The sequence below is a fragment of the Macaca nemestrina genome, chromosome 10, assembly GCF_043159975.1.
Source record: "Macaca nemestrina isolate mMacNem1 chromosome 10, mMacNem.hap1, whole genome shotgun sequence".
Taxonomy (NCBI): Eukaryota; Metazoa; Chordata; class Mammalia; order Primates; family Cercopithecidae; genus Macaca; species Macaca nemestrina.
This window is the reverse complement of record NC_092134.1, coordinates 39,713,659-39,726,341: the sequence shown is the minus strand read 5'-3', so window position 1 is coordinate 39,726,341 and position 12,683 is coordinate 39,713,659. Positions and strand designations below refer to the sequence as shown.

The following is a 12,683-nucleotide window of genomic DNA, read 5'->3' as shown; positions in this document are numbered from 1 at the left end:
CCATCCCAGCCCAAAAGTACTTATTTGAATATTACATTTTTTTATATAAAGCAATAATTTAGGTACCCTATTATGGTATTTTCTTTTTTTGGCCAGCTTTTCTAGATAAGGTTGTATTGCTACTGCAACTAACAAAAAAGATGTGGCGGGGCCGGGCACGGTGGCTCATGCCTGTAACCCCAGCACTTTGTGAGGCCAAGGCGGGCAGATCATGATGTCAGGAGATGGAGACCATCCTGGCCCAACATGGTGAAACCCCATCTCTACTAAAAATACAAAAAATTAGCCGGGCGTGGTGGCAGGTGTCTGTAGTCCCAGCTACTCAAGAGGCTGAGGCAGGAGAATCGCTTGAATGCAGGAGGCAGAGACTGCAGTGAGCTGAGATTGTGCCACTGCACTCCACCCTGAACTAGAGCGAGACTGTCTCAAAAAAAAAAAAAAAAGAAAAAAAAAAGGGGACTAGAGCAGCCAAAAAAAGGTTCCTGAATCATTTAACAGAAAAATAAAGCCTATTCCTATCATTTCCATGATCCCATTTAGTTCCACTTAGGTCACTGTGTTTATAATGTCTTGTAGGATAGATTTCCTTCCCCATTCTCCACAAAACCACCATAGCACCTGTCACTTTTATCTATTGGTTTGTATTTAATCTTATTTGTAAGTGCTTCTTTGAAATTGTTTTAAAAGTACATTCTTGGTGTAGAGTAAGGTTCTATATACAGTCGGCCCTCCATATCCATGGGTCCACTTCTGTGGATTCAAACCACCAGATAGAAAATATTCCAAAAAACATTGTCTGTAGCCAACATGTATATTTTTGTCATTATTCCTTAAACAATAGTGTGGCCGGGAGCGGTGGCTCAAGCCTGTAATCCCAGCACTTTGGGAGGCCGAGACGGGCGGATCACGAGGTCAGGAGTTCGAGACCATCCTGGCTAACACGGTGAAACCCCGTCTCTACTAAAAAATACAAAAAACTAGCCGGGCGAGGTGGCGGGCGCCTGTAGTCCCGGCTACTCGGGAGGCTGAGGCAGGAGAACGGCGTAAAAACCCGGGAGGCAGAGCTTGCAGTGAGCTGAGATCCGGCCACTGCACTCCAGCCTGGGCGACAGAGCGAGACTCCGTCTCAAAAAAAAAAAAACAAAAAAAACAATAGTGTAACTATTTACATAGCACTTACATTATAATAGGTATTATAAGTAACCTAAATATTAAAGTATGCGGGAAGATCTGTGTAGATTGTATGCAAATACTGCATCATTTTATTCCAGAGACTTGAGCATCTGTGGATTTGGATATCCAAGGGAAGTCCTAGAACCAGTTCCAGACAAATACCAAGAGATGACTTGACTTTAGACCTAATATCTTGCTAGACAGCCTTTGAGAGGACTAAGGGTAACTAGAGCACAAGCAAATCACAGCAAAGTAGACTACAACAAATCAAAAAAGCCAAAAAACATAAAGCTCCTATCAACACCTCAAGATTTTAGAAAAGCCTCTTAACAGGCAATTTTAAATAGAGACTGGGTCCCACTATGTTACCCAGACTGGTCACAAACTCCTGGACTCAAGTGATCCTCCTGCCTCGGCCTTCTAAAGTGCTGGGGATCACAGGCGTGAGCCACTGTGCCTGGCCTGGGCAGTCGATTTTCAGGAAGCCGCTTATTAATGTTCAGATTCTTTTCTTCTCTCCCAGTACTTTGCAGATGCTGCTGTTCCCTCTGCCTGGAGATGTTCATCTGGCCTGAATCCAAAAGTCTGTCCAAGTCACTTCTCTTTTCCATGACAGAGTTACAACTATTTGTCTGTCCCCCTTCCCCATTAGAGTAAAAGGTCCCAAAAGAAAGCTCCATGCCATTAACTCACCACCTAATGATCCCCAACAACTAGTGGGCAAACATGAAACACTTTTGTTGAATAATGTTTCCTTTAGCCCAGGGATTACAAAGTCAAAGGCTTACAAGGAGGAAGGACTAGCAGGTGTGCTTGGAGGAGACTCTAGCCAACTGGAGAGTAGCTGGTAAGAAGACATGACATGCTCTTACGGTGTTCGCTACTCAGATCCTCTCAGTTGAGTCCCACGCACGAAAGTGGGTCAGGTCTACTGTTGCCAGATCTTCAGCTCATTCAAAAGTTACCAGAATCCTGCATTTTCATGTAAATCTCCCGATTTTTAAAAATGTTGGCATCAAATTCAGAATGTTTTAACCAGCCATACTGTGTGGGCCAGGGAAAACAGGCCCAAAGGCCAGGTGAAGCTGCAGTTTTCAACTGCTGCCTTGGCCTCTCCCAGAGCCCCTTAAGTCCTAAGAAGGCTCAGTGAACACACTGGCAGTTGTTTCATCCCACTGGTTGAGAAAGACAGTCTTATCAAAGCAATGGGAGATTCTTACCAAAACTGCAAAGGAAAAAAATGTGATACCATGAAATTAGAAATTCACGGCATTTGAAATGAAAATGACTTATTTCTGTACTTCCGTAACTCACAAATTTAGCAGACATCATTTAGCCATATTTTTTGTAGTGCAACAGATTTAACTCTGGAATTTCATGGTTTGTAAATCACTACGTGATACTAGCTATAACCATGAGCGATACTACAGGCAGTAAATGTTGATCTCTATTTCGTTTCTTGAAGTTTTGTGTGGTTCATTTTTAAAGTGAGATTCAGTTTCCTTAGCTATAGTCAAATGCACCCTTTAAACAACCCAAGAACTGTTATGACGACTGCTGTTATTATTTCAAATTTTACAATATTAGGGTTGTTAACAATTTTAGTCTGCATTAAGCTAACATTTGTTACCAAGCAATGCATTTATTTGGAAGGATACCAGTTACCAGTCATCAAAAGCTTTTGTATGTTGAAAATGTAATTTTAATAGTTAATTCTTCATCTTACATAGGAGCACAATAAAATACACCACAATCTGAAGAAACTCCAGAATTACGAGAAAAAGAGTGAAGAAAATTCAGATGGGCTACAATATCCATTACCTTAAACTGCAAGAGACAAGGTTCCAACCCAAGGTTAACATTTATGTATTTATGACTGGCTACATTTATGACTTAAAAATTACAAGAATCAGGAATTAGATATGGAGAGAAGTGGGAAAGAACAGTTTTGTGAGGGGAGGAATTCTGTCAATAAAGAAGAAAAATTACTGAATTCCAAATTAAAGAATAAAAGGAGCTCCCATAGCAAATACTAGAGGGATGAAAGCAAGAATCATTAATTGAGGACTTGCTACTCTCAAAGGAATAAACCTTTCTGATGACACACAAGTTGGATGCTTGAGATCTGCTCATCAGGTTTATAAGGAAGACTCACAAATGCCTCAGCAAATCCCAAATGATTATCAGATCAGTGTTTCTTAATAACACACATGAAAGGTTACAGATGAAATTTTCAGACAAGAACGAAGAAAAAGGTCATAACCCAAATTTTAGGCAAAAATGTGGCACAACTGTGAAAGTCCTACATGTCAGTCACAACTGCTATCTTTGCTGTGACTTTCCTGTACAGTAATTTTTAAACATTGTGGCAAGACACCAATGATCGTCTAATCAGACAACACAAACACATTTATTTCAAATTCCTAGGAGGTTAAAAAAAGGTCAGATACTGATGCTTTATGCATGCTCAGGGCCAGTTTATAAATACTCCATTCAGTACTATCTTAACACAAATCTGCATCAGTGAAAAGAAACTGGTGAAATCCACCTCTTGCCATTCAATTTGCCAGATGGTGAAGACCAAGACAGAATGTTCCATAGTTTTAATTTTAAAATACGATTGTCACATTGGGAAAATGAAATAAACACAGTAAAATAAACTGTACAAAGGCAAAGTAGAATAACAAAAAATATTTTACTAAAACATAAGATTTACAGAAGTTTCCAGACAAGCCATACAAAATGGTCACAAGCTTTTTTTGAAGGGGGGAATCTACACTTGACAGCAATGTTATTAGTGAGGGCTGTGATGTTTGTTTAATGTTCCCATTTTGGTTCAAACAATCAAGCTTGTCCATCTACAGCGTCTAAATAAAGTTAGACTTGGCTAGAGAGCATATTTTAAAGACCTGGTTAGCTGCTTTTAACCAATGCAATTAGATCACCAAAAAAGGGGGAAAGGAGCCCATAAAATTAAAAATAAAACTACCCCCCCCTCAAAAAAAATAAAATAAAATAAAGAAAAACACCCACACCCCTGCAGCTAACCTGACAACTACCTTCATTCACAGTGCTTTATACTTAAACCAGGATGGGGGAAATGAATAAAAGCAGGGAGGGGCCACTGCTTTTAAACGTTTCACAACAATCCAGATGATACTTCTAGCCTCTGTTCATGCTTTATGACAGTGAATCAGGACAAGACATAGATTTGCTAATGTGCATTTAATCACCAAAGGACTGAAGATGTCTGGGCTTTTTTATTCTGTAATGTTTCTAAGACTGTGTCCATTAAATGCAAACAAAAAGGAGGAAGTCTTGGCAGAACAGGAGAAGTGATGCACACTTGATGATCGGATCAATTTAAATATTATTCATGGCATATAGCCTAGTCCATGCTCTAGCTGTAGACAGAAACAAACACACAATTATAATTTTACTTAGTTCAATATGTTACTTTCCAAACTATAAATGGCAAACAAACACTATTAATTATGGAAATGTCATGCTGTAATCTCTTAAATTCATGCCTTTTTCTATAAATCGGATCAGGGCTGAAAGATTTTGTATACGTCCAATTACCAAAACACTACAATAAAATTCATAAGTTCTAGAAAATTCAAGAGGTTCGAACCAAGTTGTCCATTTCTGGATACAAAATTCTCCCCACTAATTTTCTTAAAATCTGTAGCTGAAGCTTCTTGACTCCAAATTCTCTAGCCATAAACAGCTGAATACTTTAATCAAATGGGTTACAAAAACAGTTCAAAAGTTTTCCAGTGTTCTTTACATATAACTAGATAAATGGTACGCACTTAGTATTTGTTAAACCAGGTGTAGTTACAAGAGACTCCAAGATCTCCCAATTACAGGTTGTCTTTAAATTTGGGGGGTTCCCATAGCAGGCCATTTTGTTATAAGAGGTATTTACATACTATAAGCAGGATCTCACTCATTACAGTATTTTTTTTTCTATTTCTTTTCCTTGCCAAGAGAAACTTTAGAAAAGTTTAAGTGGCAATACAAATTTGTTTGTAAGAGTGGAAGTGGTGTGAAGGAGAATGAATATTAGATACCTGTTTCTATGGCTTGGGCTTCGTTGGTCTTCCACTGCTCCGCTACATCATTTGCTAATGGATCATCTGGATTGGGAGCACTTAACAAGGCCTGGATCGATAGCAGAACTGTGCGGATCTGCAGTGCTGGGGACCACTTATCTATGAAGGCAACAGGCCCAGTATGATGAAGCATGAAAAAACAGGCCCAGAACTGCTTCACTTCCCTCCCGCAGACCTCTCTGGTCTTTGTATATTTACATTCTAAACATGGAATGCTTAAGAGAAAAAGGAGAAAGCTTAATAATAGCATATGCTGATAAAGATAACACTTACCTTTCAAAATATCTAAACATATTCTTCCCAACTTGTCTACATTAGGATGATAAATTTTGGTCATGAAACGTACTTTAGGGGCTGCCATTGGGTATTCTTCAGGAAGGAATAGTTCAAGTTTAAAAGTCCCTCCCTCAAAGGGGGAATCTTGAGGGCCAGCAATGACCACATGAAAATAACGGGCGTTGCTCTCATCTGGTTCTGCTTTGATGCCAGGAACTGGTTCTGCCAGCAAACGCTGGGTTTCCTACAACAGAAAAACAAACACATTTGTGAAACAAATGTCACTTTACTAGACACCAAAAGTAAAATTAGAAAGTTCATCTCTTGGAAATAGGCATAATAGAACATCTCCAATCTTCCAACAGGATTTATTTTGCTTATAAAATGCAAAATTCAAAAAAATACCATTTAAATAATTACAACCAGCTGAATGCAACTGCAAGCAAATACCAATGATGGTGTCATACATTTTGGCTACAAATGTCTACAAATACGTTGATAATAAAATTAGGTTAATAAAACTGATATTTTACTCAAGTAAAATAAAGTAGCATTAGGATTACATAGGTAAGGCAACTTGCTCTAAACTCAACCAAAACCAAGCTATTTAAATTTAAAAAGTAAAATTGGGATTTTTTGGTGGTGTTTTGTTGTTTGTTTTTGAGACAGGGTCTCACTCTGTCACTCAGGCTGGAGTGCAGTGGCAAGATCTTGGCTCACTGCAGCCTCTACCTCCCTGGACCCAGGTGATCCTCCCAACTCGGCCTCCGGAATAGCTGGGATTACAGGTGTGCACCACCACGCCCAGCTAATTTTTGTATTTTTAGTAGAGACGGTATCGCCCTGCTGGCCTCTGGCCTCAAGTGATCTGCCCGCCTTGGCTTCCCAAAGTGCTAGGATTACAGGTATAGGCCAACACACCCGGCCAAAAATTAGTTTTTAAACCCACTGAAAACTTCCCCTCTGAAAAATGTAATGGACTAAAGAAAGGAGATAAGAGGCCCAGGTACCTGAACAGGGCTAAAGAAATATATTTAACAATGCTGATTAGTCTAAAATTGACAATTAACTTCAGAGGAACCTTTAATACTCCCAACAAACATATCATTAGTTCTCTCTTTCATCATTCTCCCTCTCTCCTAAATAACTATATTATTCTTTCTCTTCTCTCTTCAAACCTCCAGCATCTCCATCCCCATCCTCACTTGTGGCTGATGTTCCTATTTCATGCTTCCTATTTCATGACAAGTTAGATACTTCCATCAGCTTCCACTGTAGCATTTGGACATTTCCCTGCATCTGCACCTATACACTCTGGCTTTTCTCCTGTAGAGATGAAATGCCATGTACTCTTAGCTAGGGCCAATCGGTCTTCTTGAGCACTAGATCTTACTTATCTGTTTGAAATATTTGTTCCTCGGTGCTGTAAAGAAATAGCACTTGAACATAAATTTACTTAGTAAGGCCATTTTTACTTCCTGCAGAAAGGGTACACTCGCCAGGAATTTTGCCACGAGAGTACACTGAACAAAGGAGACAGGGTCATTTATAACCTGACGCATCCACCCTACTGCTGTGTCTGGTTTCCATCGGCTCGAATGGGACCTCACATTCTATATTTATCCTGATTGGCTAGCAACTTAGAATTTTTAAAAGTAGTAAAGGTAGAGGGGAACACAGGAAGGAGGAAGCCACTTGTGGAATGCTGAGAAAGGTAAAAACACTTTTAAATAAGGAAGAGGAACAGGCTATGACCTACTGCTTGCTTGCAGCAGTATAAACATGCCAGGGCAAATATTTAGGCTAAATTGTGGGAGCTAAGAACATAAAGTATATTGATTTCTTTATTATGGTTAGCAGATATTTAAGAATGTTAGCACAGGTCTTTGAATAAATTTTGCTTCTAAGAGAAGTTAACTATTTATTCCTAATTAGATGGGGAGGAAAGTCTTTGAAGAGGAACCTCTACTTTACTTTTTTTTTTTTTTTTTTTGAGACGGAGTCTCGCTCTTTGGCCCAGTCTGGAGTGCAGTTGGGCGATCTCGGCTTGCTGCAAACTCCGCCTCCTGGGTTCACGCTATTCTCCTGCCTCCGCCTCCTGAGTAGCTGGGACTACAGGCGCCCGCCACCGCGCTCAGCTAATTTTTTGTATTTTTAGTAGAGACAGGGTTTCACCATGTTAGCCAGGATGGTCTCGATCTCCTGACCTCGTGATCCGCCCGCCTCGGCCTGCCAAAGTGCTGGGATTACAGGTATGAGCCACCGTGCCCGGCCCTACTTTACTTTTTACATCTCCTTCTCAACTATTCAAGGACACTGAATAGCATCTCTTTCCTCTCCTGAATCATCAGTTCTCCCTTCTTTACTGGATCTTTCCCCAAACTACACAAACTTGCTGTTATGTTCCCATAAAAGGAGAAAACTAAACTTACCCCCACTCGCCCAAACAGCTACTGCTACTGCCCCTTGCTTTGCTCCTCTTTGAAGAGATCTCTAATTGCTCATCTCCAATTTCTCTCCTCCTCTTCTGTCTTGAACACACCCTTCAATCAAGCTGTAGTTATCACTAACTTGTTTGTTAACGTCACCAATGATTTCCACAAGGTTAAATCAAATGTCCAGTGCTTAATCTTTATCTTACTTGACCTAAATGCAACATCTTATCCAGCTGGTCTCCTTCCTCTTTGCAAAGCTTTATCTAACTTCCTATCACCACATTCTCATGGCTGTCTTCCTCCTTGTCTGGCAGCAGCTTCCTTTAGTTTTCTTGTTGGTTTCTTCCTATCTCCCACTGTGGCAACACTGAAGTGCACTGGGGCTCTGTCCTAGGGCTTCCTCTCTGTTTATACATTTCCACAGTGATCTCATGTAATGCAATAAATTTAAACACTAAATAGACTCTTTAAGCTGAAGCCTCCCCTAATTCATATCCAGCCCAGACCTCTCCCCTGATCGTGCCTCTTGCCTCTGTAACTCCCTACTCGATATATGCTCTTGAATGTCTAATAAGCATCCCAAACTTAACATGATCTCCCTACCCACAACCTTTGCTCCTCCCATAAAGACTTCCCCATGTCAGTTATTGGCAAACTCATCTTTCCAAATGATCCACCTTTTCCTTCATATGCCACACACATCTACCCTGATTGTCAAAAAAAATTTTTTTTTAATACCTCAAATTCTACTCATGATTGGACTGTTTCTCACCCTTCCACTGCTACACCTCTGATCCAAGCAACCATCAGCTCTCACCTGGCATACTACAACACCCTCCTAACCTATTCTTCCTGCTTCTGACCTCACTACCTCCCTCGCAGGTCTGTTACCCACAGACCCTTTAAGTCATAGTCCTGAGCCGGTGCGGTGGCTCACACCTGTAATCCCAGCAATTTGGGAGACTGAGGCGGGTGGATCGCCTCAGGTCAGGAGTTCGAGACCAGTCTGATCAACATGGAGAAATCTCATCTCTAATAAAAATACGAAAATACAAAATTAGCTAGGCGTGGTGGCGCATGCCCATAATCCCAGCTACTCAGGAGGCTGAGGCAGGATAATCGCTTGAACTGGAGAGGCGGAGGTTGCGGTGAGCACAGATCATGTCATTGCACTCTAGTGTGGGCAGCAAGACCGAAACTCTGTCTCAAAAAAAAAAAAAAAAAAGTCATAGTCCTTGTAATGGGCCCCCAAAAGAGGCTCTATATGATGCCCTCACTCCACCCACCTCTCTGACTCATCTTCAGCTATTCTCCCTCCATCCCCTACCTTCTCTGTTCCAGACAAAAATTAGCTTCCTTGTAGTTCTTTAACCTGCCAGGCATCCTCTCACCTCAAGGGCTTTGCACTTGCTCTTCTTCCCCAAAATATCCATATGGCTTGTTCCCTCAGCTCCTAAGATCTTCATGTTTTCTCAGTGAAGCCCTCATAACTGAAATTGCAAACCCCATTCCACCCTATCCTGTACACTCCCTATCCCCATTCCCCAGCTTTATCTCCACAGCACTACTAACAAATCTCATTTCTACTTATTTTGTTCAGAATTTAAGCTCCATGAGAGGACGGATTTGAGTCTGTTTTATGGGCTGCTATATCCTCAGCATTTAGATCACTGCCTGGCACAATAGATAATTCAATTAATATTTACTGAATTCTGAATCTCTTTGATGTTATAAAGAGAGGAAAATAAACTATCAGAATTTCATCGTTAACATCATTAAAGCAGGGTTATTTTCAAGGCAGGATGTGCACATTATGGAAGGAAAACAAAAGGAGCCACTCAAGTATGGGGAAAAATAGTCTAATTTTATTTATTTTTAACCAGAAAAATAATTATACTTAAATAAGCTTTTAGGTATGAAAAACAATAAATGAGAATATTTTATTTACACTGCCTTCACCTAAGAAAAATAATACATCTTAAACTGTTTCATTCCACAAGCTACAGGGCGTATGTTAAAAACAACAATAACAACAACAAACAACTTCTCTCTCAGCACAGTAATATACTGAAATAGTCATAAGATGTAAATACAAATCAAATGCTTCCCCAAAATGTGTTAATTAAACCCATGGCCATTTTAGGTAATGTCTCTGGTATTTTAAGACTAGTTTTTTGTTTTGATCATGGTAATATAAGAGCAAGTGAGAAACTGACATGTTCTTTAGGTTCAAACTAAAACATTTTTAGAGCATTAAAAAGCTCAAGAGGCAATAATGAAGCCTCTGACCTTGGGAAGTCCTTTAACATTGTGACCAGAACAAAAGAGGCTGGTCTTCATTTTTTAGGAAAAAGTTAAGATATTAGGGATGAACAGCAGGAGTAGAAGAATGAGAAAATAACTGGATGGTAAAATTCCTTGAATTCTGGGCTCTCCTCACCTCCATCCTTTAATTTTACCCCAGATCTTTATGTCTTTAGAAAGCCATAAATTGGTTGACTGGAAAAAAAAGAAAGCCAGGGCCCAAGAGTCCCAATCCACTACTCACCAGTTACACAAAGTAGTAGCAGCTCTATATCTACTATAAAAAGCTACAGAAGGGCCTCCAAAAGCATATCCCAAAATAGCTTCAAAATCACTCTCAGTGCACAGTGGCAGAGATAGATATGGCATTTACTTTCTCATCTTCAGTTCACCCTCAAAATCAGATATTCTTTGTCAAGAACGTACATATTAAGCACATCATGTGACCTGATCAAGCCTAGATTTAATCGGAACACATTCTAAAATAAGCTTTTGCATGTAGAAAACATTTTGAAATAGTTCTTATGCTGCTCTCAAGTTCTAATGGACTGACACAAAAACACGCCTAATTATTTCACTAAACTGTGTTGTCTTCCCTAACAAACTCACAGCATAAATCGTGGGAGGGGAAAAAAGGAATAAAATCCAAACTAAATGAAACAAGTCTCAAATGGCAGCATCTGAAAAAGTCTCAACCACAGAAACTGATGTCAATTTTTTTCCTAAAAAGGCAAAAACCGGCTAGGAAATAAAATCTTTCCGGCCACTATTCAACACATGACTGACTAAAATACCTCCTGGTTTTACAATATTCTTTGGTGGAAAGACAGAGTACAGTATGATTTCTTTAAGTGAAGAAGTAAAGGGCTAAAATTCCTGCTGTTTCACTTATCTTTTTTTTTTTTTTTCTTTGAGACAAGTCTCGCTCTGTTGCCCAGGCTGCAGTGCAGTGGCACGATCTCGGGTTCAAGCGAGCAGATCTGGCTAATTTTTGTATTTTTAGCAGAGACGGGGTTTCACCATGTTGGCCAGGCAGGTCTCGAACTCCTGACTTAAAGTGATCTGCCCACCTCGGCCTCCCAGAGTGCTGGGATTACAAGCATGAGCCACCACGCCCGGCCTTATCTATCTTTTGGCATAAGTAATTTACACTGCAGGTGGGACGCCATGGTTCATGCCTGTAATCCCTGCACTTTGGGTGGCTGAGGCAGGCAGGGGAATGACTTGAGGCTAGGAGTTCCAGACCAGCCTGGGCAAGCATTAGTGAGACCCCATCTCTACAAAGATTAAAAAAAAAAAGAGTTGACAAATGAGATCACATAGGAAGGCCATAGTTGTTTACAGAAAAACAGAAAAACCCTTAAATGCATTTTGTGATTCTATTATGTTTAAAAGCAGTCCAAAGAGTGAATCCCAAATAGAAGTGAGTTTAGGGCCATGCATAACAGAAAGTACTATAGACTATGTTCAGGAAATTAGTTAGTAAAATAAGACAAGGAAGTTGGTAAAGGAGTAGGGTATGGATTTAAATGGCAACAAAATTAAGTCTAAAGGAAGGTGTCTCATCTTATAGAACGCATACAACAGTTAATGCTACAAAATTTTTTTTTTTTTTTTTTTTGAGATGGAATCTTGCTCTGTCGCCCAGGCTGGAGTGCAGTGGCGCATCTCAGCTCACTGCAAGCTCCGCCTCCCGGGTTCACGCCATTCTCCTGCCTCAGCCTCCCGAGTAGCTGGGACTACAGGTGCCTGCCACCATGCCTGACTAATTTTTCTTGTATTTTTAGTAGAGATGGGGTTTCACCATGTTAGCCAGAATGGTCTCGATCTCCTGACCTCGTGATCCGCCCGCCTCGGCCTCCCGAAGTGCTGGGATTACAGGTGTGAGCCACCATGCCCGGCCTACAAATATTTTTAAAAGGAATCAAATATCTAATTATCAATAGATCTACTGGGACCTGAAGAGCAAACCCTAGACTCAAAACTACAGTAAACTATACTGTAGTTAGTAAATTATAACAATTGACATTCTGTCAATCAATCTCTATTAACCAGGACTCTTATTTTTAAGTTGAAAAATAATTTGTGCTCAGTACGAAGCAGTATCAGGTCTTAGATTTCTTCTCTAAGGCAATGATTATATTATATGCAGTAAAATTTTTGGATAATAAACAGTATTCTTAGAAAGAGTGCTAATTTGTGTGTGAGAAAAGTTGGTACAGATAGTAACTATCTATATCCCAGTGCATCCTGTCTACAATGATTAGGTTTTTTAGAATATTCTCTGAAACACAAAATTGCAATGTATGACCAGTAGTATCAACTGTATATCTTTTAGCTCATCTCAAGCAACAGCTGTCTGATAACTCAGTAACTG

The 12,683-nt window shown here is 40.0% G+C and overlaps 1 protein-coding gene across 1 annotated transcript in view; it reads right to left on the bottom strand.

Annotated features, from left to right (window-relative positions):
- Nucleotides 1–3,849: 3,849 nt before the first annotated feature.
- The window catches only part of LOC105483707 (ubiquitin conjugating enzyme E2 N), a 32,229-nt gene continuing 23,395 nt past the window's right edge, over nucleotides 3,850–12,683 (bottom strand). Inside the window, exons 2-4 of the mRNA XM_011744704.2 lie at nucleotides 5,565–5,811; nucleotides 5,250–5,390; nucleotides 3,850–4,577 (exon numbers count right to left, since the gene is read on the bottom strand). Coding sequence (XP_011743006.1) covers nucleotides 4,537–4,577; nucleotides 5,250–5,390; nucleotides 5,565–5,811 — 429 coding nt within the window. The 3' untranslated portion in view covers nucleotides 3,850–4,536. The remainder of the gene's footprint in view (nucleotides 4,578–5,249; nucleotides 5,391–5,564; nucleotides 5,812–12,683) is intronic.